This window comes from Phocoena sinus, chromosome 9 (genome assembly GCF_008692025.1).
Source record: "Phocoena sinus isolate mPhoSin1 chromosome 9, mPhoSin1.pri, whole genome shotgun sequence".
NCBI lineage: Eukaryota > Metazoa > Chordata > Mammalia > Artiodactyla > Phocoenidae > Phocoena > Phocoena sinus.
Genome location: NC_045771.1, coordinates 210,152 through 235,915, shown reverse-complemented (window position 1 = coordinate 235,915; position 25,764 = coordinate 210,152). Strand labels below are relative to the sequence as shown.

The window sequence follows — 25,764 nt, the reverse complement described above, 5'->3', positions numbered from 1 at the left end:
CTCTTCTCTCATCTCCTCTGTGTCTCCCCTGGATCCCCGGGGCCCTCCCTTCCTTCCTTAGGTCAGAAATCCTGACGGTCATCCTGACCCCCCACTCTTTCTCTCCAGTCTCTTGGAACCCAGCCCTTCACTCCTGTGTACCCCCAGGAGACCCCCACTGGTTGTTTTGATCTTGTGTACCCCAGGCTCCTAGAAAGTGGTCAGGTTTGGTGAATACTTTTGTTTTTTTAATAAATTTATTTATTTATTTATGGCTGCACTGGGTCTTCGTTGCTGCGCGCAGGCTTTCTTTAGTTGCATCAAGCAGGGGCTACTCTTTGTTGCGGTGCGTGGGCTTCTCATTGCGGTGGCTTCTCTTGTTGCAGAGCACGGGCTCTAGGTGTGCGGGCTTCAGTAGTTGTGGCACGTGGGCTCAGTAATTGTGGCTTGCAGGCTCTAGAGCGCAGGCTCAGTAGTTGTGGCACACGGGCTTAGTTGCTCCGTGGCATATGGGATCTTTCTGGACCAGGGCTCGAACCCGTGTCCCCTGCATTGGCAGGCATATTCTTAACCACTGCGCCACCAGGGAAGCCCCTGGTGAATACTTCTGGAGTGAATGAACTTTGTTTCGATGATCTCTGTATGTTGAATTTTGTCCTCACCTTTAAAAATGTGGATTCTTTTAGTTTTAAGCCTAATAACTTGGTGCAAATTCAAAAATGAAAGTCTAGTTTTTCACTACTGAACGGGGCTGCAGGCGTCACCAGTGACTGAGGTGGCTCTGTTGGGTTCCCCCATGGCAGGGAGAGCTCATGGGGTGGGATGGGTGCACCTACCTGCATCACAGGGCCTCCTGCATCCATGTGCCCCAGGCAGCAGGGCTGTGGGAGACCCGGGGCGGGGGGCAGTCCCCCAGTCATCCGAAGCCGGCTTTTGCCTGCAGATGAATGAAGCAGTCTGCCCAGCTGGACTGGACTTTGCTTCCCTGAGCATCTCAGTCCAGGGCAGGAGCTCCAAAGGCCTGTGTTTGGGCCGGGGCCCCTCTCGGGTTCCCAGGCGTTCTTCTAACATGCTTTCCAGGTTTCCTTCTTTATTCCATTTTAAGTTTAGATTCTAGAACTTTCCATTCTTGAGATTGGAGAATGTGTTTTAATTAAAGAATATGTTTTCATATGTGTTACTGTGTGATACCTACAGTAAAGACCGCAGCAGGATGTTAGAAGATATTTTTGCTGTGCTAAAGTTTGAGAATGTTAAAAGTCCGTTTTATTTTTGTAGTAAGTAAAGCAAGAATTGCAGAGGGGGAACGGAGAGCTAAAGACTCTGAGAGAGGAGATGAGGAGAGAGAAAGAAGATACCGAGAAAGAAAGGTACGTAGGGCGAGGCCTGGGAGGGGCTCCAGCTGCAAAGCTCAGGGCGCTCAGGCACAGGTGTTTGAGGGCTTCTGGAAAATACTGTAAAACGGAATCTAAGACCTAGGACAGTTCTCAGGCACTAAGTTCTCACAGGCAAGTGTGTTTCTCCAATTCCAAGAGTAAACCTTGGTTATCTTGGAAAATTTACACAATGCAAATAATAATAAGAGAAAAAATTTAAAAAACAGAGATAATTACTGATAATGTTTAGATATATGCCCTATAGGTTTATGTACATATATTCATATAAGTGTATGTGTTTGGATATGTGCATAGAAGCTTTATTTCCTTACGTTGGAGTTTTACTGTTTTGTAACTGTTCTGATGCACTTGGAGCATTTTTTCTGAGCTGTCACGTCTGTCTATAGTATTTTAATACCTGCAGAATACAGTATTCAATGATGTTTTCTGGACACATCTGCTTTTTTTTGGATACTTACGTTGCTTCTAAATTTTTTTGGTATTGTAAAGACATCCATGGTATAAACTTTTTGCGTTTATTCATAATTATTTCCTTATGATTAATTTCTGGAAGTGAACTTGCTAGATCAAAGTAAGTGTTACCCCATTTATTTTACATTAGACTGTAATTGTTCATACATCAGAGTGTGATTCCCCATGTCCTAAGCAGCAAGTGGGCATTATCATAATTTTTAACATTTGCTAATTTGATTCAGAAGCAGAGGGTATTTTTAAAAAATACTTATTTTTATTTATTTATTTATTTGGCTGTGCTGGGTCTTAGTTGCGGCAGGTAGGCTCCTTAGCTGTGGCTCACTGGCTCCTTAGTTGTGGCATGTAACTCTTAGTTGCGGCATGCATGTGAGATCTATTTCCCCGACCAGGGATCGAACCTGGGCCCCCTGCGTTGGGAGCACAGAGTCTTATCCACTGGACCACCAGGGAAGTCCCCAAAGGGCATTTTATAAAAGGGTTTATTGTCCTATTATTAGTTACTACCTGTGTACGTCTGCATACTTGTCTAGTGGGGTGTATTGTTAACTTTAAGAGTACTTTAAAGATGAGCTCTCTGCTAGTTATATATGTCAGTGTTCTGTTTGTTTTACTGTGCAGTTGTTATTTTTATAAGTAAGTTTAAAGTTATGAAGTAGTCAGGTCTGTCTTTCCTTATTTCTGTTGTTGTTGTGATGCTTGGAGAGCCCTCTTCCCCACGCTGGTGTCATGTAAGGAGTCGCCTGTGTTTTGTTCTGGGTCCTCATAATTTTTTAACGGTAAATCTTTAATTCCCTTCGAATTCAGTCTGTGATGGGTGTGCAGGAATCTAAGTTCACACCTGAGGAGCTTCTCCATGTTTCTCTTTGGGAAGGTTATCCTGGTGGCCATGAGCAGAGCGGGTGGGGGCTGGAGGGGATGGAACCACGGGGAACAGAGGCGGAGGAGGCCCTGAGTGAACGGAGAAGGACGGTTCAGTTTGGGTCCTGCTGAGACATGGTGGTGATGCTCCCCGAACCGGGCGCTCATGACCCACTGTGTAAGCTTGCAGATCGCTGCCTTGTGGCCTCGGCACCCGTGGTCCCTGGACATCCCTGGAGGCTTGGGGGATGCAGGGATGGCTGAACCATCTCCCTGCGGGTGGGGGCAGACGTGTGAGCTGTGTGCCATGAAGAGAGGCGCAGTGTGCGCCTACGAAAGCAGATGTCCTTCCAGACAAGTCACATGGCTCTCTCAGGAGGGCCTTGCGTGTTGGTAGCGCTCAGGACGCGGGGGAGTCGAGGAGAGGGCGGCAGGAAGGGCAAGGGTGTCCGCCATGCAGAGGAATCGGGACGACGCTCCTCCTTAGGGCGAGGCTGCTGGCTGCGGTGTCTGTTGTCGTGTGTGTGTGTGTGTGTGTGTGTGTGTGTGTGTGTGTGTGTGTGTGTGGTCTGCGTGGTTTCCTTTCCCATCGCCAGGTGAGTATGGGAAGGTGCCCGTGGCAGGACAGGGGAGCGAGAGCCAGGGGAGCTCTGTGTCTTTCCCTGTGTTTGCTGTAATGTGTATATAAGACAGCAGGCGTCTGTTTTATACGCTCATGTGTTTTTCAATGTCACGTCCAAAGTTGCAGTATGGTGACAGCAAAGACAATCCTCTCAAGTATTGGCTCTATAAAGAAGAAGGTGAAAGACGACACAGGAAGCAGAAAGAGCCAGACAGAGAAAAGAAACATCGAGAAAAAAGCAGCACAAGGGAGAAAAGAGAGAAGTATTCAAAAGAAAAAAGCAATTCATTCTCTGACAAGGAAGGGGAAGAAAGGCATAAAGAAAAACGCCATAAAGAAGGCTTCCATGTGGACGAGGAGAAGCGCCGAAGCAGCGTGGGCAAGAAGGAGCACAGGAGGAGGGAGGCCGAGGTACCATTTCCTGATGCGTCAGCCCCCTCAGAGAAGGGCGCATCCCCTTTTGGTGTACCTTATTCACCTCCCTTATGTCAAGCCCCTTATTTACTAAAGAGAGGTTGTAAAAACCGTTATTTTAAGAGATGCCTGTAACATCGATGCTGTTGTTAAATTTTGAGCTCATGACCTCCTTTACAGAGCTCACTAGTTACGGTTACTTCATTATGATATACTAACTAATGGTTATGGAATTTTTTTTGATAGAATGGTGAACGCAGAAATCGAGGTGCAAGTTCGAAGAGAGATGGGACTGGAAGCGAGTAAGGAATATTCGTCCTTTGGTTGTTTATTCTGTTTACAACACAGTTCTCACACAATGCTTCAAAATGAATTTTTCTTGTTGGGCCTGATTAGGGCCAGTAAGTGAGAATAAATTATAGATGCACCTCATTTACTCTCAATGCAAACCCTCTAAATTGTATTTTTGGTGTACTCGTGTACTCGTGGAGCTTGGAAGCTTGTTATATCAATGAATCATTAGTCCTGTTCTGCCTTTTGCATACTTGCTCATGCAGCGTTAGACCGTCCACCGTCACATGGGGGACCGATTTGCTTGGGAGTCTCTGCTTTGCGAGGGGAGAGCGTCTGCAGGTGGGCTGTTGGGCACCTTTTACCGGCCTATGGTTCACCTCCCCTAAACACTAAGCGCAGACACGCCCGCAGACCACCGCTGCCCAGTGTTTGCAAGTCAGACAAAGGCCAGGGCATTGGCCAGGCCGCTGCACATCTGCATCTTCCCTGGGATGTTGGGTGGCCCTTTGGAGCCTCATCTTTTCTGGTGAAGCCTGGATGATACCTATTTTGTGCGGCTCATGAAGATTACAGATTAGAGTTTGTGTGTAAACCCTCATTTTGTATATGAGCTCTGCGTTATAATTTGTTCTTTGTGACAACTATATTTGGTAATTCTTTTTCGCAGCTTAGGAAGACTCAGGTTAAATGCCTTGCCCAAATTCTTACAAGTTTGAACAAAGTTAGTTCTTAAACCTGGGAGTGCAGATTCCTGGATTTTATATTGCAGATCTGCTGGAATGCACAGTGAAGCTTTTGCTTGGTTCTGTATGTTTTTAAACGTATGCTGTGTTGAATTGGTATGAATGTAAGTTCCAAAAATTGAAAATCAACTTGCAATTTTGAAAGCCTTTATTTTAGGTCCCAGGTAAACATATAAAATATGATTAAAGAATAGAACATATTTCAAGATAAATCTTTCTTTTGGAAATACAAATATTATATTAAACACAAAATAACATTTGGGAGATTCTCTAATAAAATTACAGGAATATTCTAGAACTCTTACAAGGATTTAGAGTCATACACAAACACAAGTTTGTTAAAACGCATAGTTTCTTCTCTCTCTACTGAAGATATTTCCTATCTTGTACTACTGCTGAAACAGTAAAAATGGTTTAAAAAAGGATTGAGTATTCATAGTTCTAACATAGCATGCTTTGCAATATGCCAAACTACTGCCATTCTTAATCATATCAGTTGCTGAGCCTTCACTGGGATGTCAATGTTTTAATTTTCAAGTCTTCGTTTAAAATTAATTTTGATTTTGATCATATTTGCTTCCTAGGCATGCAGAGAATTTAGAGAGGAATAATGGGAAAGATAAAGACTCCAGAAGGAAGGTAAGACACTTCACACTGATTCTGTTATGCAGTGGGCGTGGTCCTGCGACTCAGACCCTGAGGCGGGCCTTGTTTGCAGATGGCTTATTTGGTTGGCTATTCCAGGAGGCACAGAAGAGATACATTTTAGATTCAAAGACTCAAATGGATTAAAAGTAAAAAGATGGACAAGGTAAACCATCAAACAGCAGCTGTAACAGAGCTTGAGTGGCTGGACTAGAGGTGGAGGAACGTATGGTAGTAATAGAATAATTAGCTTGCAGGAAGATGTGACATTTATAAATGAACATGCACCTCACAAAAGAGGCACAAAATACGAGACGCAAAAACTGACAGAATTAAAGGGAGAAATAGAAAATTCAACAGTGATTGAGACTTTAGCACCCACTTTCACTAATAGAATGACAGCATTTCGTGCTAGCAGATTAGACAATTTAGATGAAAGGGAAATTCCTGGAAGACATAAATTGGTGGAATTGCCTCAAGAAGAAACAGAAAGTCTGAGTAGATCTGTGGTTAGTAACAAAACTGTGTTAGTGTAGAAAATCTCTCCACAGAGCGACCCAGGCTCAGATGACCTCACTGGCGAATTCTGTCAAACATTCGTTATTATCACTGACGCCCTCACGGCCCTGCTCCTTACGTAGTTGTTTCATGTTCTGGACTAGGTGTGCGAGCACGTGTTTGTGCGCACGTGTGTGTATACTCGAGAAGCACATGCAAGTCATAAGGTGTAAGAGCTGTTTCATGTTCTGGACCACGTGTGCGTGTGTGTATACTTGAGAAGCACGTGTCGGTGATGCGGTGTCACTCAGGACACCACAACTCCCAGTCTTCATCTTGTATGCCATTTTCATAATTATTATCATCAGAAGAGTCTTCAGAATGATTCTTTGGTATCTCTAGAATTGTATGCTGTGGTGTTAAAATTATTATCAAACCACTTCCTGGGTTTTTGTCTTCTTATAGATAACGCGGCAAGCAGATTTTGGCTTCTGTTACCTGTGAAGAATAATCGTTTTCTCTCTCTGATAGTTGTCTGAAACCCTGGCCTGTGAGATACCTGTCCTTAGTATCTCGTGCCATGTCTTTACAGACCTTTATCCTGTGTACATACACGAAAGCACAGTAATCTTTCATAAACCAGGTCATGCGGCATGTGTTGTTTGATGTGAGGATGTTTTATTCACTCAGTTTGGGGCAGTGGTTGGATTCCTTACTGTCTAGCTGTAGCCACACCTTAGAAAAAAAAGTTAGCCTTACAAATAATTCTTCCCACATAATCTTTTTTTCTTTTTTTTTTTTTTTTTTGCGGTACTCGGGCCTCTCACTGTTGTGGCCTCTCCCGTTGCGGAGCACAGGCTCCGGACGCGCAGGCTCAGCGGCCATGGCTCACGGGCCCAGCCGCTCCGCGGCATGTGGGATCTTCCCAGACCGGGGCACGAACCCGTGTCCCCTGCATCGGCAGGCGGACTCTCAACCACTGCGCCACCAGGGAAGCCCTTTTTTTCTATATTATCTTTCACAATCCTATTTTGATATATATATTTGGGGGATTTGAATGCCTTCTTTTCTGTTTTATATACACATACACCCCATGCAGCATATACTGTTTTTCCTGATTTGTTGTGGAAACCCCTCCAGTTCTAATGATACAGATCTCCCTCCTACTTTTCGAGGGTAAATTTCTTTCTTTCTTTTTTTTTGTTTTTTAGAGAAGGGCTTTTATTTTATTTTATTTTATTATTTATTTTTGGCTGCATTGGGTCTTCGTTGCTGCACGTGGGCTTTCTCTAGCTGTGGCGAGCAGGGGCTACTCTTCGTTGTGGTGCGCAGGCTTCTCATTGCGGTGGCTTCCCTTGTGGAGCACAGGCTCTAGGCCCGCGGGCTTCGGTAGTTGTGGTACATGGGCTCAGTAGTTGTGGCTCACGGGCTTTAGAGAACAGGCTCAGTAGTTGTGGCACACGGGCTTAGCTGCTCCGCGGCATGTGGGATCTTCCCGGACCAGGGCTCGAACCCTTGTCCTCTGCATTGGCAGGCGGATTCTTAACCACTGTGCCACCAGGGAAGCCCTAAATTTCTTGAACTGGAATTATTGGATGAAAATATATAGTTTTTAATGTTTTCCTTCTGTCTCCCAATGTTTTTGGTAAGTGTTAGCATTATTCACTAGACTTACAATGTGAGCCACATTTGTAATTTTTAGTTTTTGGTAGTCACCTTAAAAAAGAAACATAAAATTAATTTGAATAACATATATAATCCAACATTTCTGAAATATTATTCTTTCAACATGTAACCGATATAAAAAATTATGAATGAGACATTTTACATTCTTTTTTTTGCCAAAGGAGCAAAATATGTGATGTCTTTTCCCCCTGAGAGAGCCCAGAAGTGATTTTGAAGATGTTTGGCAGCTCATTCTGGCTTATGATTGGGTCATATATTTTATAACATCAACATTCTTCAGCATTTATGGAGAGCCCACAATATGCCAGAATAGTTTTATGGACACGTGGAAAACTGCTCATTTTCTTCATGGTGATACGCTGTGCACTCCCCACTCTTTGGCACCAAATGGTTTTGAGCAGTGACATCTGAGAGCTGTGCCTTCCTGGGGCCAGTGACCACAGCAGGATGGCCAGCTTCTCCCGTTTTACCTGCCACCTCACTGGCACAAGGAAGAAGGTTCACAGTTCTCCCCATTTCTTGGAAGAGAAAACCGAGGCCCAGAGAAGCTGAGTTCCTGTGTGAAGTCACACCGCCAGTGCCCCTCTGAGCAAGGACCTGCGTCCCCATGAGAGGGGGGGTGGGCCCTGTGGCTGCCCTGGGACCCTCCCTCCGTCCCTCTGCGCTGACCAGCTGTGCTGTGTCCCCCAGCATGGCCGCGAAGAGGGCCCCTCGGCGTGGAAGCTGGCCCGGAGGCAAGGGAGTGAAGAGGCCTTGGTAAGGAGAGGACGTGTCTCTGCTTCTGTCCCAACGCGCGCTGTCACTCGTGTCCCGGCTCTCGCGGTGTGTTTCCTGGGGGTGATACCCTCCTCTTTTAGGCAGCAGGACGTTAGGATGGAGGGGGAGGTGCGTGCTTGCCCCGCCACTGCCCTCGGGTGTGCGGCTTCCTGAGGAGCGTGGGCTGGATGCGTCCTCAGCCTTCTCGTTGTTGCTCTGCGTTGAAAGCAGGTCTGGGGAGAATGGAAGAAACTGAACAGAGGCGTCACAGAGACACAGTTCTGGCCATCGTCAGTGAGACATATTCCACGTAGCAGATAATTTTCAAAAACAAAAGCCAAACCAGAGGCAAAGGAAACGGCCCTTTCCTCCTGTAAGAGGCCATTGGTGACGCCAAGGCACTCTCTCCAAAACTGGGGGGTGAAGCAGAAGGCTGTGTGCTCGGGGCCCCCGTGGGAGGTGGAGGAACACTTCCTTGGCACCGTCCTCCTGTCTGCCCCTGACGGGCGCCCTGGGCACTGTGAGGCCCTGGGTGCTTGCCGAGTGATGAGTTGTTGGCACGCAGCGAGCTTGCGATGCTATGAGTTTTGCTTAAAACTCCTGCATGACGTTTGTCTTAGTTCCTCTTCTCAATCAGCAGGGTCCTCTTTATTGGTACCGTACACGTGGCATGTCATGCACCATAACGTACGGTGACTTTGTATGACGATGTGCCCAAAGCACCTGCTCGTGAGGCAGGTTTTTGGTCCTCTGGGCCTGCGGGGCACGTCCTCATCCCCGGGCTCAGAACCGAATGTCCACTTTGAGGCTCAGCTGGCTTCTCTGTGGCTCCGATCACTGACTTCCTGGCATTGGTCACCACACAGCAGGGCACTAGGTTCTGGAGAGAAGATGAAGCCCTTCCCACCCCCTTCCTGAGCTCCAAGCTTGTCGGCCCCTCCTGGACAGTCCACACTCCGCAGGCTCACCCTCTGCTCTCCATCCCCAACATCTATCCTGTGTGAAACCCGAAAGCCTGCGAGTTGTCTCCTTGCCCCTGGGCAGATCAGCAGTGCCCACCTCCGCAGCAGGCCTGCGGGTGGGTCTCACCTCCCCACATCTGTCCTGCCTGCAGGCGCCAGGAATGTTTTGTTTCTTCCTCCAGGATGGAGACGGAAGCCCCTTCGGTGATTGAATTTGTGGTGCTTGGGGCGTCCACCACGGGTGCTGGGGAGCCGTGGGGGTATGAAGCAGGTGTGGTGTGATCAGATTTCCTGCTCAGAAGGTTGTCTCTGAACTCCGAGGGCACGAGAGGGGACACGGCAGGGACGGTAGGGGCTAGGCTGGGGGGTGGCAGCGTTGGGGCGGAGGGCCGGCTGGCGGGCGGGGAGAGCGGGGTCCCGGCGGGCTCCTGGTGTGTAGGCTTGTGAGCGGTGGAGGTGCCATGTCACCAGTAAATCGGGCGAGGGGGAGCGGAGGTGGACAAGAGAAGGAACAGCCTTGGGGGAAAGTGTGAGTTTCCTGAACCTGTATTTCGTTTCTGCCACCTCCTGCCCTGGAGACCTGGAACGTCCTTCTGCTCCGTCTTCCCGGCACCCTCTTCCTCATCCCTCAGACCCAGACCGGGTCGGCCTGAGGGTGACACGTGCAGCCACCCAAACCTGCAGAGCACGACTGAGCACACGTCCACTGCAGGACTTACTCAGACTTCAGGGGAGAAATGGAGGCTGGCGGTGGTCAGTGATGGCCGGGCCAGGGGCAGGGCAGCACATCTGCCTGCTCGTGGGGCAGGGCTGTCTGCTGGTCCTGGTTACTGGAGCTGTGGTGGGCCACACGGGACCTGGCTGGCGTGTGCTTGAGCACGTGTGTCAGTGTGTCTGTTCTTAACTGCAGATGCCGGGCTGTGATCATGGATGAGAGGCACAGTGGGGAAGGCAGTGCTGAATGCCAGTCTGTGGGTTATTTGTATAATACCTTCTCTCTTTTTCACTTTTTAAAATTTTGTTCCATTGGTTTTTTTTTTGGTTGCGTTGGGTCTTCGTTGCTGCGTGCGGGCTTTCTCTAGTTGTGGCGAGCAGAGGCTACTCTTCGTTGTGGTGTGTGGGCTTCTCATTGCGGTGGCTTCTCTTTTTGTGGAGCATGGGCTCTAGGTGCACGGGCTGCAGTAGTTGTGGCACACGGGCTTCAGTAGCTGTGGCTGGCGTGCTCTAGAGCACAGGCTCAGTAGCTGTGGCGCATGGGCTTAGTCGCTGCGCGGCACGTGGGGTCTTCCCAGACCAGGGTTCGAACCCGTGTCCCTTGCATTGGCAGGCGGATTCTTAACCACTGCGCCACCAGGGAAGTACCACACCTTTTTTCTTTAGCCACCAGAATTATAGAGGTTTCCCAAAAAGAATATGATTGTTCACTGTTTTCTCTTTCTGGCTATGCTTATAAGTTAGGGTATTTCTTTAAGAGTTGTAATTAGGTTATGTTCATTTTATAGATATTTGAATTTTAAAATTAGCAACATCAAGTGAATCTGAGAAAACATGTATTTTCCCAACCGATTTGCAAGAGTCAACTTATGATTGAATATTTTAATTGTATGTTTGATTTCTACTCTAGGAAATTGAAAAGGAAGACACCGACTTAGGAAATGCTGGAGCTGGCGAATGTGCAGCCGGTTCTGAAGATGATTTTGAAGTAGGTATAAAAATTTAAAATTTTCTCAGCTTAAAGATAATTTGTTCTAAAATCAGTAACTTAAGTTTTTTTTTCTTTCTGTTGCTCTCAATACTCCTTAGCTGTTTGATGTAGGTCTGGCACCTATAAAAAGTTTGCTCTATGTCTACCGTTGCTGACCAGTATGATGTAATTAAGTGGTTTTTCTATTTAAGCTATTGTTAGTGCACTGCAGTCAAATGTGTACGTACATGTGCGCGTGTGTATGCATGTATACGTGTCCGTCTACGTGGAGTATGCATGTAGCACACGTGTATGTGCACATACACTCCCATTCTCAGCACAAAGGCGTTTGCACGTTATTGTTCATTCAGAGCGCTCAGTGTACGTAGTTCTGTAGAGTTTGTGCAGGTGCAGAAAAACAAACGCAGCAGTTCATACAGATCTGTGATGCAGCGATGTGGGAATCTGTGAGCTGTAGAAGTCGCCCTGAGCCACACTGAGGACCACGTCTGTTTCAGGCTGTAAGCTGTGCGTTTTGTCCTGTGTGCGTGTCTGCTACGTTTGCAGGGCTACGAGGATGACTTTGAGGTCTGTGACGGGGACGATGACGATGTTGCACACGAGCCTGAATCAGAAGAGACAGCGGAAGAGCTTCCTCTGGCCAGAAGGAGGGAGATACAGGAAATTCAGAAAGCCATCCACGCAGAAAATGAACGGGTCGGCGAGCTGTCCTCGAAGCTGTTTGAGAAGCAAGGCCAGACGGAGCGTGGCAGGGGGCCGGGGCCGGGGCCGGGTACGTGAGTGCATGCTGGTCCCGTGTCGCTCCCGGCCCTTCCGCCCCCGTGACGGCGCCCGGCAGGTGCTCGGCGCGCGGGGCCTGGGCGCAGCCCTGCTCCTTCCCTGCGCCATGTCGTCCGTCAGCTGCACAGGCTGCTGTTTTTCTGGAGCCCCGGGTGTGTCAGAGGGGCCGCGTGGCGGCACAGGGTCTGTTCCCCAGGGAGCTGTCCTCTCCCGGCGATTTTCTTTAGGAGATTGGAAAGGTATTTCGCTCAGAAGTTCTTGGCATCTGGGTGTGATAGGGCTACTTGTAAGGGTAGGAGAGTTCTTTTCATAAACGCTCCTGACTGTCCTGAGTGCCAGGTGTTCTGAGGGATGAGAAGCAGGAGGCGCTCGGTCGGCAACCTGTGCCTGGCTGGGATCCGGCTGTGCCTGGCGGGTCTGATCAAGCTGTGAGACGGCAGGGGAGGGCACGCTCTTTGCAGGAGTTCAAACACGTATCCAAGAGGAATGAGAAGACAGAGTAAGATACAACTGGAATAAATGTGTAGACAGACGGCGGTCAGTCTGCACGGGAAGCGCAGAAATCCTTGGGGGATAGAGGCAACGGAGGCTGTCTGCATGGGAGGGTGAGGGCCCGAGCTGTCCGTCCTGGTGGGAGCTTTCGGCAGTTGATGGTGGGTCACCAGGCCAACGACCTCCGCACCCTGTGACCTGACGAACCCCTGCCCGCGTCTGCCTGTTTTCTCTCTGCCACAGTGAGTGGCTGATCCAGCATTAAGTTGCATCTGTCTCTGTTCTTCAGTTGTTTTGTGCGTTCACGTCTCAGCTCCCTTACCAGAGGACACGCTTTGGGAGGGGGAGGGGGAGAGTGGGGCGGGAGTGGAGGGCTGCCTTGTATGTGTATTCTTAAATATTTCTAAACGTAGTGTGATTGGCACATGCGTAGGAAGTTTTGCTTTGTCGCTGAAAGTTTTAGATGACGGTAGCTGGAGTGGTTCTTAAATGCTCGTAGAAGATGTTTAACACTAGTTATGTGTAAAGACCTTACTGAACGTAATTGGTTTGCATGCTTCTGGCTGGTTTACTCTTGATTCCTTTCGCTTGAAGAAACGTTTCAGTGTCACGAAAACGCTTTTTGTCTGTGTGCAGCTGCAGACGTTTCCCCCTCCGAAACCCCTGCTTGTGGGATTTTCCTGGACTTTGCGACAGCCTCACGCCGCCAGAAGAGTCGGACTCAGGCCCTTAAGCAAAAGTAGGTGTGTTGGGAACTTTGCAGGAGGAATTAGGGAGTTTTAATACACTTTTCTTCAATGTACCCTTAAAAATTAGCTCTTGTTTTGTTTTCACTGCTGGCGTTCAGGCACGTGATTTCATTTGTGCTCCGTTTCCCTGTGTCCAGATGTTGTGTCCTGGTGCGGGTGTGCAGTGCTGTAGACAAAATCGGCCCTAGCATTGGCGTTAGTTCTGGGGGCCCCTGGGAGCCCCCACGTCACGGCTGCGGCAGCGTCACTGTCAGGGGCCTGCGAGGCTGGTGGCCGGAACCCCGAGCAGAGAGTCGGCCTGGCCCAGCCTGCGCCTGTGGTGCTGCCCCCTCCTACCCTGTGGTTGGCGTCACTCAGGGCCAGCGCTCTGTTTCTCGCGTGAGGAAGCTGGGGATTCGTGGGTGAAGAGCCCCACGCTGGCCCGGGCGCTGTGCCTCCTGTGTTGATGTCCTCCGTGGGTGCCGCAGGCCAGTTGTGTAGACGATGAAGCGCAGGCCCCGGGTTAGCCTCTGGTGGAGGTGGATGTGAGCTTTGAACAGCCAGGGCCACCAGGCGTCAGAGTCCAAGCTTACACGACTGTGAACTCAGAAATTTGCAGAATTCCTAGATTCATGAAAGTGGAGAACAGAATCTCAGCCCGTGGTCTGCTGTACTCCCAGTACAGTCTGGGAGCAGATGTAAGAGTCCACCCAGATCTGGGATGGATGCAATAGGTTTAGAGAGAGTGGGATCGGCCAGGGAGACGCACTGGCGGAGCGGGCTCTTCCGCCCCCGGGTCTCATGGCCGCCAACCTCTGCAGCAGCACAGCTCTTCCAGTGTCTTATCAGATGAAGGCGGGGGTGAGGGTGGACAGGGGCTCGCCTGGCTGGACGCGTCCCTCAGAGCGGGGTGGGTGGCGGGCAGGTGGGATGGGGGCCTGAGGGCGCCGACGGCACAGGTGGGGTTTTCAGCCCCGGGGCCTCGCTGTACACGCGTGAGTTCCCACCTTAGTGACTGTCAGTATCTCAGGCTCCCACCAGACAGACCTTCACGAGCCCCTTGGCCGGAGCCACCAGCTCCTCCTGAGGCTCCCTGCCCCGGCCCATTCTTCCCTTTGCACGTGGTCGACGTCACGTCGTCTCGTCTCCAGGACACGCAGTGCGAAGCTGCTCCGGCTTATCGACCTGGACTTCTCCTTCACCTTCTCCCTCCTGGACCTCCCACCAGTGAGCGAGTACGACATGTACATCCGAAACTTTGGGAGAAGAAACACCAAGCAGGTGAGCACAGGGTTAGCTACCAAGTGCGAGTGCAGTGCGTTGGCAGGAGTTCGTGTGGCGCGGTGCCCTGTTCCGGACGTTAGACCTGTGAGTGGTTGTGAGGGACGCAGACGTCATGTGCTCGTTGCCTGGAGGTTGTGCCAGCGTCCTCGGCGCCCTGGAGGCTCCTGGGCACGGATGTGGATCGCTCCCAAGCCCTGAGGACAGCCCCAAGTAGGGGGGTTACTGAAGGTCACTGGGAAGTCACCTCGGATCACTTGCTTGGGTTCATGTGGGCTGTAGCGTCCTGCACTGCCTCCGAGGCCTGCACGTATGTTCCTGCATGTAGGGACTCCAAGATCAGCGACCGAGTGCCTCCCAAATCCCAAGACACTGGGCTCACCTCAGTATCCCTCCTGCCTGTTCCATTCTCCTCACCCTCCTCTCAAGGTCTTCCTGTGCCAGGCCCCCCACCACCTGCCTGTGGATCCTTCTTGCCAGGTCCCTTTGTCATCTACCTGTTTTTCTCCATCACCTGGTTTAGGCCACGCAGCCTCTCCTGCCATCTACCTGCCTGTTGCTCTCTGTCCTTGTCCTGCCCTCTAGGCAACTAGGTGACCCCTTCCCGATGACTTGCGCTGTGTCCTCTGGCTCCAAGGTTGCTACAGTACGACCCACACAGCCCTGTCTTTCCCTGTAGTACTTCCAGTTGTTGACTGTGTGACAGTCCACCTCCCAAGGTGGTGAAGTCTTGGAGTCAGGGATCTCCTGGGACATTTTTCTTCTGTCCCCACAGTGCACCTATCAACATGCTCTTGGATATATCAGTCAGTAATCTTTCACTGGGGAGAAGATCACAGGAGGAAATTTAAGAAGCTGACTGATTAACCCTGGCTTTGCAGCTGACTCACTCTGACCTTGAGCAGACTATCTAACTTCTTTTACTTGTTTTCCTCATCTTAAAGCTATTAGTATCAAAACTGTCTTTGCTGAAGCATGTACATTTTTGAAATAAATAAATTTGTGTCTGGTTTTGCAAAGCTGCTGTGTTCTAAGAGAATAGGGTGTTGGTGGACTAGGTCATCATCTTTTCAAGCCAGAGCTGAATTGTTTGTTGTGACTTTTTGAAAACGCTTTTGAAATTTAGGCCCATATTTATCAAATGTTTAAGACACAACCAGTCTTTGCATGATTGTTATTTATGCCATATGCTTACTTTTGACAGACTAGAAGACTGTCATCATTAACTTAAAAATTGTTAGTTGTTTTCAGCAATGAGAAATGGCTCTGAGGTTGAGATCCAAAGCTAATTCAGCCCAGCTTTGTTTTTCAGGCCTACGTTCAGTATAATGAAGATAACGTGGACAGGAATGTCCAGACTGAAGAGGTTGAGACTCAGGAAGTGTGGACCCAGCACCCAGGGGAAGGCGTGGCCGTGTCTGGGGGTAACCAGCCTCTGCTCTCGGCCCTGGGAGTTGTGTTCACTCCCTTTCTTGTTCTTTCCTCCGTCTCGAGTGTGGCTGTCACCACGTGACTGTGGAAACACCAGAGCTCTTCCAGACACCACCCTTAGCACCTGCGCGGAGCTGGAGGCCTGGGCTGGGCCCTGATCAGGGTTCACAACACTTGTTCCTAAATGGAAAGGAAAGAGCCCACGTGCCAAACCAGCACTTTGCAGATGGGCTTCTAGAACACTCTCTGCTCTTAATTTGGGGTAGTCTGTTCTCATTCTTAGAGAAGTTTCATCTTTAAGTACATTTTCCAGGTATGTCATATCAAGACAGATGGAAGCCCCTGGAATATGCAGAGTTCTGCTCACCTTGGGTTCTCCTCGGTTATTTATGTGCTAAATATTGCTTTACTGGTGGTGGATTGTTCCTTCTGAGGAATTACCTCTGTTACTCCCTTTCCTCAGGGAAGCCTCATCGTAAGAAAATAACACACCTAAATGTAACACATACATGATAAACTGATGCTTTAGGTAGGATTCTGTTTACAGACTTCTGAGAAATCAGGAGGCGATCTAGAGGATGAGATGGAACCCCCTGGCTTCCCCTCCAGGGCTCCTGGTTCACTCGTACGCCCTTTGACGTGTGCGACCGTGACTGTGAGAGTCGCGCTGGCTGGTTTCATGTGCGCTGTTTTTTTCAGGGAGTGAGCGGAGCGGCCCCCTTGATGCCGCCGCCGTCGTCCCGAAGGTCAACACGCCCCGCCTGTGCAGCTTCCTCCGGGCCGCTTGCCAGGTGCGCTCTGCCCTGGGCAGGGACCCCAGCAGCTTCTGTGGCTGCAGGCACTGTCTGTGTGTTTGGATTCTGTACTGTAACGTTGGTTGCTTGCATTTTAAAATGAATATAGACTAAAAAACAGACATACAAAGTCAGCAAGGTGAGCACACATCTAGGGTATTTGAAACTAGTAAACTCATGACTTTAAAAACTGGTTATGGAATCTTCAAAGTCCGTACAAAGGTCGAGGGGCGGCAGGTGGCCGCTGCGTGCTTCAGAGGTCCCAGCTTGCAGCCCTTCACCTCTTGAGCCCCGTCACCCACCCCTCAATTATGTCAAAGCAAACCACGGTCACCATCCTGGTCCTGCGTGGGTGTTTCTGTTTGAGCCCCTGGAGGAAGAGGATCAGGGTCCGTAATGTTTCTCAGTACATCAAGTGCAAGGTCGGCGTTTGTGTTTCTTCAGTTGTCTCGTATTGTTTCCACGTCAGCTCAGAATTCAAGTATAAAGCACCGATAAGTATAATACACATGAACCTGACATGTAGATTCAGAATGAGCCTGTCCTCAGCCCTGTGCTGGTCTCCGAGCTGCGTGGCGGAGCGTCTGTTCTTTACGAGATACGACCGTGCTTTCACACGCTTGCACGTGACGTCAGCCGCTCTCAGTGAGGGTTCACACACTCGGGTGCCGGTGACGTGGAGGAAAGGTGGGCTGGAGCAGGAAGCAGGGGCGGCCGGGGTCGGAGACCTTGGTCTCACTGCTGGGCCTCCCGCCCTGTCCCGTCTGTTCTCAGTGGGCACCTCTCCCGAGTCCACCTCACCTTTCTCTTCCCCATCGTCGTCCTGAGCGTGACCCACGACCCATGAGGGCAGTGACAGTGATTTGCTGTCACACTGGGTCCTTACCGCAGCCCGGTGAGCAGGAAGTGGTGCTGTAGGTGGCATTTCCATGCCCCTGTTTCTTCTCGGAAAGCTGGAGGGTCCCTTGCCCCACTCCCGTTATTTTAGCAAAAGGTTTACTATGAAAAATGACATCCAGTGTTAAATAATGGCTCTGGAGTTTATGTTAATGGAACTTTACCTGGTAGTTTCTATTATTGTGTGGAAAGGACAAAATAATTTTATTCTGTCCGTTTATACGATATCTTGGACTTAGGCAGTTATTTTAAGAAACAGGTAAGATTAGGTAGTGCTTTGTTTTATCTTGTAAGATGAGTCCATTTGAGAGTGTTGAAGAAGGACTGCTCATGTGTCTTTGGAAGGTGATTGCGGTTCTGCTTGAAGAGGATCGGGTGGCGTCGGAGCCGACCTGGACACCCCGGGCGCAGGACTGCCCCCTGCGCTTCAGCGATAGCTCCGCGCAGCTGAATACCAGCTTGCCGTTCCTTCAAAGTAAGCGGTCCTCAAAGTCAACATTGACGTTGAGGCAGTGACCCTTACTGTTACACCCTGTGTTAACAGGGGGATTATTGAACAGGGAGCGGAGGTCCAGCTTCTGCAGACTCGAGCGCGTGTGTTACAGGAATGATGGGCACTCACGGGTAGAGGAACGGTGGGAGCGGCGTGAGGGAGCGTCCGGGTGGGAGTCGTGTGGTTAACTTAGCCCAGCGTTGACTTAGATTTAAGTTGATCTGTGGTTACAGAGCATAAAATCCACCAAAGTGAAGCCCGTGTCATCACACATGGAGTGTGACCGCATGTGGTCGTAAACGAAACAAACTGCTTGGGCGTGACCAAGTGTAAATTGCTTAAGCGGGTCGCCTCCTTGTTTTTAAAACAAGTGTCTGGTGAGGGCTTGGGTGGCAACCACGGTCCTGGTCTGCGTGGAGAAGGGCAAGGAGTGCAGGGGCCCCGCAGTCAGCTGTGCCGGGTGCTTCTGGGCCTGCGTGACCCGGTGCATTGGTGCCGCTTGTTCTAGAAGTTCCTCTATCCTGCCTGCTGTAGAGATCTAGATTCGTATCCATGCCTCTGCACTGACCATTAGCACAAATGGCATTGTTAATTTAAAAAACTCATGTTGTTTGAGGGTATTTTTGTTTTTAAAAGGTAAGAGTTATCCTATTAGAAAAACAATAAATCATTGCATCTATAGCATTCAAAATACAGCTGTCCACACCACCACCTCCCCCTGCAGCCCAAGAAACAGGAATTAAAGCAGTCCTTTCCTCCAGGAGCTGATGAGTGATGGCAGCTTCACAGATCCAGAGCTGGGGGCCGGGTGTGCTTGTTCCAGAGCCCTTAGTTAGAGACAGAGGATGCACGGGTGTTGTCCGGAACTTGCCCCTTAGTTCCGAGTGTGGGCAGATTGGAGGTTTTTCTTTTGTTTTAGTAAAGTGAGTTTTGAGGTAACAGGAGAGGAGGTTGGGACGGCAGGTGTCCTTGACCTGGGCCTGGTTCACGTTACCTGGAGCTGAGCTCCGAGGGAGTGACCCGGGACCCTCACAGAGTCCGCTCGATGCCACCATCGCCAGGAAACGCGCAGCGCTGGTGGCCCACTCATTCTTCTCTGGGTGCCACAGATACTCAGGAGTGTCTGCAGTGTCCCAGGCCTTGGAGTCACAGTGGACAGACAGACAGAAATCCTGCCTCTGTAAGTGGACCGAACGAGGGGAACAGACAGTGTGTCTGAGGGACAGATACCAGGAGGAAGATGGGTGTCAGGCAGGGTCCCGTTGCCGGGGGAGGAGGCACTGATGGGGCAGCTGTGACACCCCACCCAGGTCACCTGCGCTCCCACGGGCCCGTGGGAGTAGCTGATGGACAGCGGAGTCCCAGGCCGCTTTGTGCCGAGTGCGGAGGAGGGTGGCTTCTAGCAGACGAGGCCAACTTGGACGTTTTCAAGTCGAGCTTGGCCATTTGTAAAAACCTCGATTTCACGTGCGGGCATCTTCGAAAGACCATGTTTATTTCTTCATTAGGCTGAAATGTATCTGAATAATCTGAAGTATGTTAGTTTAACGTGGATTCTGGCAGATCACTAAATGCAGAAACATTTTTCTTGTCTTATCCTCAGACCGGAGAGTATCCTACCTGCATGCCTCTCAGGTTCAGAGGCGGATGGTGGTGTCCGTGCACGGGCGACCTGGGAAAGCCTTCACGCCCCTGCTGGATGGCAGATACGTGCTCTGCGTGTGGGACATCTGGCAGCCATCGGGGCCCCAGAAGGTCCTGATATGCGAGTCGAAGGTACAGCCCGGGAGAGCCGTGGTGTTACTAGCAGAGGGCAGGCACCAGGAGGGCTTCCAAGGCCACTGCTTTCTGTCCCTGCCACCCCAGATGTGTGCAGGGTGACGAGGTGCAGAAACTCCTAGTTGGCAGGACCAGCTGGACGGAGGGGCCAGGTTACCGCAGCCTCTCAGTCCCTGGCGTTCAGCACTGTTGTGCCTGTGACTTAATGGACACATGGGCTCTGGCGCCGCTGGGACCCCAGAAGTGTGCTTCCCGGCTTGCTGCAGTGGGTCCGGATATTGTAGAGCTTTCTTTTTTTTTTAAACATCTTTATTGGGGTATAATTGCTTTACAATGGTGTGTTAGTTTCTGCTTTATAACAAAGTGAATCAGTTATACATATACATATGTTCCCATATGTCTTCCCTCTTGGCGTCTCCCTCCCTCCCACTCTCCCCATCCCACCCCTCCAGGCTGTCACAAAGCACCGAGCTATTATCCCTGTGCCTTGCGGCTGCTTCCCCCCAGCTATCTACCTTACTACGTTTGTGTATATGTCCATGACTCTCTCTCGCCCTGTCAAAGCTCACCCTTCCCCCTCCCCATATCCTCAAGTCCGTTCTCCAGTAGGTCTGCATCTTTATTCCTGTCTTACTCCTAGGTTCTTCATGACATTTTTTTCCCTTAAATTCCATATATATGTGTTAGCATACGGTATTTGTCTTTTTCTTTCTGACTTACTTCACTCTGTATGACAGACTCTAGGTCTATCCATCTCATTACAAATAGCTCAATTTCATTTCTTTTTAAGGCTGAGTAATATTCCATTGTATATACGTGCCACATCTTTTTTATCCATTCATCCGATGATGGGCGCTTAGGTTGTTTCCATCTCCGGGCTATTGTAAATAGAGCTGCAATGAACATTTTGGTACATGACTCTTTTTGAATTTTGGTTTTCTCAGGGTATATGCCCAGTAGTGGGATTGCTGGGTCATATGGTAATTCTATTTGTAGTTTTTTAAGGAACCTCCACACTGTTCTCCATAGTGGCTGAACCAATTCACATTCCCACCAGCAGTGCAAAAGTGTTCCCTTTTCTCCACCCCCTCTCCAGCATTTATTGTTTCTAGATTTTTTGATGATGGCCATTCTGTATAGAGCTTTCTTAATGTGCCTGAGATTTTCCAGGTCCTTGGCCGCGTGCGTTTCCTGCCCCTGGTTAGTGGGGCTGTGGTGTGACGACCACGCGGGTACAGTGGGAGAGCTGCCCTTTTACGCGTGTGTTTCTAGTCATGTGGTCCTTGACCTCAAAGTCGTCGATTTCCTCCAGAGCTGTGGAGAAGGATTACTTTTATGGGTATCAGTTTTGGGGGCTTGAAAATAACGACTTACTGTGATGCAGGATGTAAATAAAATGGCAGAAGAGGCATCAGCCCTTCTGGGCCACCTGATGGGGCTGAATGGAGGCACCGTGGCCACGCCCCGCAGCCGCCATCCCTCCCGTCACCCAGGGAGACGGCACGCAGACGCCCTCGGCTTCCAGGTGGAAGGTCCACGGGCACCGGTGCCTCCACTTGTCAGCCTCCGGCTTTCTGTGCATCTTTCTAGGTCACGTGCTGCTGCTTTAGCCCCTTTAAAGCCTTCTTGCTGTTTGCTGGGACCGTGCACGGCTCGGTGGTCGTGTGGGATCTGAGGGAAGATGCCAGGATCCATCATTACGTGAAGCTGAGCGGGTGCTTCTGGACGTTCAGGACCGCAACCTTTTCCACCGGTCAGTGACACTGCCCGCCAGCCCAGGGTCTTCCGGAGCAGCCGTGAGATCCCTTTGCATCGTTCATGCAGGTCATCCCAGAGGACGGCTCTGACCTAAGAGCAAAAGAGACCTGTGATAAACAGGAGAAACAGCCTCCTTCCGGCAGCTGCTCGGGCAGTGGCAGTGGTGATGGGAGCGCTCCGTCCTGTTAGCTCTGAGGACTTCAGGTCCTCAGTGAGATGACGCCCAGTTTTAAATCAGTCTGAAGTGCGTTGGTGTGTGCGCTCCTGTGGCTCAGACAGCCCCACTGGAGGCTGAAGGAGAGAAGTAGTGGCCTCTCAGGGGTCAAAAGGCACCAGAACCACTGGAGCTGCCAGGACCCCTAGTCAGACTCCTGTGAATACTTCATGCCAATGCGGCTGCTGCCGCAACCAACCACAACCACAACCACAATCACAATTCCGACCACAGCCAACTACAGCCATAACCACAACCACAATCACAATTACAATTCCAGCCACAGCCAATCACAACCACAACCACGAACAAGGACAAGCACGACCACCACCCCACCCTGCCCCGCCCCTGCGTAGGCACTTGTGTTCCGGGGTTTTCTCTCAGTGCTTTGTGGACGTGACCTGTTCAGCACCCGTCTCTGCCCACCTGCCAGTGCTCAGGGGTGGGAGGCTCGTCCACGAGCACAGTGACCTCGGGGCAGGGCCTGCACTCAGACCTGACCGTCTCTCACCGTCCTTCTCCCTGTTCCTGCCCAGGGACACCCCCCACCCACGCACCCAACACACAGCTGGCTTTGCGTCTCCCCGTCTTCATGAGTCCCAGGATCGGCTTTTTCTCTGTAGTTTTACCTTCTCAGAAGGCAAATGATGGGACCCTGCAGGGCCCAGGCCTTCAAGCCTGGCCTCCGTCCCTTCGGGAGATGTGCCTGTGGTCACGGCTGTGTGGGGCTCAGAACGTCACCCCTCCTTCTCTGGGCAGGGTCCTCTGCTGGGCACCACGTGGGTTTTTGCGCCGGCTGGTGGGTGGGCTCCTGGTTAATTCCTGTGGCTGGCGGTCAGGACTGGAGCCTGCACCCCAGGCGCCACGGGCTGAACGTCCTCACCCGCGGGGCCGGCAGACTTCCTGCCCTTCTGGTGGGTGCGAGTGTGTCTCGAGGTTTTATTTTGTGTTTCCCTGAGGACGTGTGATGCGGAGCGTCTCCAGGTGCTTGTTTGCTGTCTGTCTTCAGTGGGGTGTGTTTAGGTCTTTCACGCATTTGTAAATTGATTTGTTGCTTCTTACTGTTGCGTTGTTCCGAGGCCTTGTGTGCTCTGGACACAGTCCTGTGTCAGGCGTGTCGGGTGTGCCTCCTCTTCGCCAAGGAGCCTGATCGCCCCTGCCTGGAGCACCGCACATATACTGCGTATCTCTATACATTCTCTGAGTACATCTGTGTTTTATACATAAAAGGGCAAGGTTTCTTTTGTCTCCCAGCAACCAATTTTTGCCGCTTTGGGGGTGAAATTGCCACTATTGAGAATGTATGAGTTTATAGGTACCTTACGGGTTTGATGCTGTTAGAAAAGATACCTTTTAAGAATGTGCGTTTTCTAACTGCTGCTATTACTAATTCAACTTTGAATTCACCACCGTGTTCAAAACACTAAAACTCTTAAGTTTTTAAACTTAATTACTCCATTAACATGCTGCCTTCGTTTTCTTTTGCCATCTAAACATTGTCATTAAAACCTTCGAAGTTTCAGTAACCTCAGGTCCAGAGGACACCCCTTCCTCAGCTGGCCTCCCTCAAGTTCATTGAATCTGAAACCCTGTCACTTATTCTTCATTCCTGAGACCGTTTTGTCTTTTTCTTCAGTTTCTTTCTTGAGTTCAGCCCTAACTCTCATTTTCTTTCTTGATGTTTTTTAATCCATTTTTGTTCTGGGTTTCTGATTCCAGGTGTTTTTGTTTGTTTACGTGCTTTAAATACATTTCCAAATGTATTTTTGAAGAGATGTGATGTAGTTTGGAGTGTTGGATTTTGGTCTTCTGTTTCATGCTTGTTTTTTGGAGGGGGAATTTTCTTGGGTTGAAATGCTTTCATTTGCATTTTCTCTCGCATTTCCTTCGGTAGCTTTGTGTGGAGTTGGTCTGTTCTTTTCTACTCCTGGACGTTTTGTAGGTGGATATGCCAGGTCAGAGGAGCTCTGTTCCATTGGACTGTGAGGTGTCGTTTCTTTAAAGGTGCTGCCCTTGGTGGGGGTGGTGAGCCTGCAGCTCCCGAGTCTCCCTACTCCCCGTTCCCTGTGCTGCTCTGGCTGTGAGGCCCCCGTTCCCCCGCAGCCGGGGAGGCCCCAGCTTCTGCTCTGTCTCTGCGACTCCCTCTTGCCGTGGAGAGCCCCCCACCCGCTCTGTCTATCCTTGTACCTGCCGTCGTGCAGACACAGGGCCCGCCTCTCACAGGTGTGACGAGGTCTGCGGCCTCTGCTCCTCGGTGATGCTGAGAGCCATGGCACGTGTCCTTTCACTGTGGTCCGCGTGGCCTTGTGCTTGGGAAGATGTGCCTGTCCCTGCACAATGTTAACTGTATCCCACGACTCACGGCGTGCGTGTGGTGCCTGTGCTTTTCATCCCCAGACGGTGTCCTGACGTCTGTAAACCACCGCAGTCCCCTCCAGGCAATAGAACCCATCGCAGGGTCTGTCTGCAAAAGACAGAGCTGTGTGCTTTCACCGTTTTCTACTCAAGAAGGTACGTGACCCTTCACTTCCATAAAGTCCTGAGCTCAAGTTGTGAGATGTGGTTTCCTGGTCATGAGCCGGTCTTTCCCCGGTTCTGTCTTCACTAGAGCCAGCAGGCCTGTCCTTCCACGTCGCTTCCTTGGACGAGAGTGGGGTTCTCAACGTGTGGGTGAGTCGGACGTGCGAGCGCTCACCCCAGGGTTTGCGTGGTGGTCGGTGCTCTGTGGTCGGGGTGGCAGGGGGAGATGCGTGCGGAGCAGGGGCGACCATGCAGTCAGCTACGGTGGGGAAACCAGGACGAGACGGGCTTGCTGGGAATGCCTGTGGGAGTGAAAGGGGAGCAGTGTCAGGGCCGGAGGATGCACAGGGCATTGACCGGTCACAGAGTGTAGAGGAACAGGTCGAAGAAGGGAATTTATAACTTTTAAACGCTAGTCTTTTTTCTGGAGCAATTAAATTTTTAGTGACTGTTTCACGATTATTACACGTGCTGACACTCATCTTCAGTGTTCATTTCAGGTGGTGGTTGAATTAGCAAAAGCAGATACTGCAGGTGCAGTAAGTGACTTAGGTAACTATTAAATGAAAACTGAGTTTAATCAACGGTTGCTAAAATCAATAAAGATTAAAGATACCGATAACCGCTTTGAAGAATCAGTGATTAGCTGCATGGAAAATGAAGATTAAGTTGTGTATTTTATAACCTGTCGGCTGTTGAACAGGCCCCTGATGCCCTTGTCACGGGAGGCCCGTGTGTGTCGTCTGCTCTGTGCTCCCTGAGGGCGTCCCCGAGACTCGGTGTCTAAAGGCCCGGGTGTGTGTGACCCCCAAGACCTCTGAGACTGGAGCCACCGGGGGTGGGGGGGCTCTGCGGCCGGCAGTTTGCTGTCCCGACGCCCTGGGCTGGGGCACCGAGGGGCCGCCCGCCTGCACTTCCTCAGCAGCTCCAGCCGCTTATTTAATGACCGGCCCCTTCACCTTGTTTGGGCCGGGGGCACCCCCGTAGAGCCAGCCAGAAAATAGGACCAGAGTCACTCTGACTTCTTGAAATGAGGAGGGGCCGGTGCTGTGGACCCCCCCTCTCCTGGAGAAAGGATGCGGTGGAAACCATCCTGAGGGGCCTCTCAGCCTCGTCTTCGTGCAGCATCCGCTCTGCTCCCTGTGAGCAGGGGCTGCCGTGGGTGTGGGACACCGGGCGGGGCGGGACGGGGCTAGAGGGGCCGGAGGGGGCCTCCCCACCTGCATGACGAACCGAAACCGGCGCGGGAGGACATTTGCAGGAGAGGGTTTCTGTGGGGAATTGGCGGTTTGTTAAATATTGATTTTTTTTCTTTTCTTGCTTAAGTGTACTTCCCTTTTTAAATCAAATCTAAAAATGTAAAGGCTTTTTGATATTGAATCCACCAACGCTCTTCCCCTAAGGCCCTGAAATGCAAATTCTTAATTCATATCCTAAGGCAATTGCAGGAACCTCCCCTGCGTGAGGGACAGAACACTCTTCATCAATCTGCATTTTTGTATTATTTCCTAACACAGATATTTAAGCAATGAAAAATAATTCCAGGCAGATGTAATTGGATTTG

The 25,764-nt window shown here is 50.5% G+C and overlaps 1 protein-coding gene and 1 non-coding gene across 4 annotated transcripts in view; one reads left to right on the top strand and one right to left on the bottom strand.

Moving 5' to 3' along the window:
- WDR60 (WD repeat domain 60) overlaps positions 1 to 25,764 on the top strand; it is a 45,278-nt gene that overhangs the window by 12,433 nt on the left and 7,081 nt on the right. Inside the window, exons 4-20 of one of the 3 annotated variants that reach the window (XM_032643452.1) lie at positions 1,258 to 1,349; positions 3,451 to 3,741; positions 3,991 to 4,046; positions 5,366 to 5,420; positions 8,301 to 8,366; positions 10,953 to 11,030; positions 11,580 to 11,805; positions 12,942 to 13,044; positions 14,185 to 14,314; positions 15,627 to 15,738; positions 16,445 to 16,536; positions 17,782 to 17,911; positions 19,533 to 19,705; positions 21,299 to 21,461; positions 24,078 to 24,191; positions 24,289 to 24,350; positions 24,701 to 24,752. In XM_032643452.1, coding sequence (XP_032499343.1) covers positions 1,258 to 1,349; positions 3,451 to 3,741; positions 3,991 to 4,046; positions 5,366 to 5,420; positions 8,301 to 8,366; positions 10,953 to 11,030; positions 11,580 to 11,805; positions 12,942 to 13,044; positions 14,185 to 14,314; positions 15,627 to 15,738; positions 16,445 to 16,536; positions 17,782 to 17,911; positions 19,533 to 19,705; positions 21,299 to 21,461; positions 24,078 to 24,191; positions 24,289 to 24,350; positions 24,701 to 24,752 — 1,995 coding nt within the window. The remainder of the gene's footprint in view (positions 1 to 1,257; positions 1,350 to 3,450; positions 3,742 to 3,990; positions 4,047 to 5,365; positions 5,421 to 8,300; positions 8,367 to 10,952; positions 11,031 to 11,579; positions 11,806 to 12,941; positions 13,045 to 14,184; positions 14,315 to 15,626; positions 15,739 to 16,444; positions 16,537 to 17,781; positions 17,912 to 19,532; positions 19,706 to 21,298; positions 21,462 to 24,077; positions 24,192 to 24,288; positions 24,351 to 24,700; positions 24,753 to 25,764) is intronic. The other 2 variants (XM_032643454.1, XM_032643453.1) reach the window with 2 other exon arrangements.
- Positions 2,228 to 2,300, bottom strand: TRNAG-CCC. The gene has a single exon. It is a non-coding gene; the product is annotated as a tRNA-Gly (tRNA).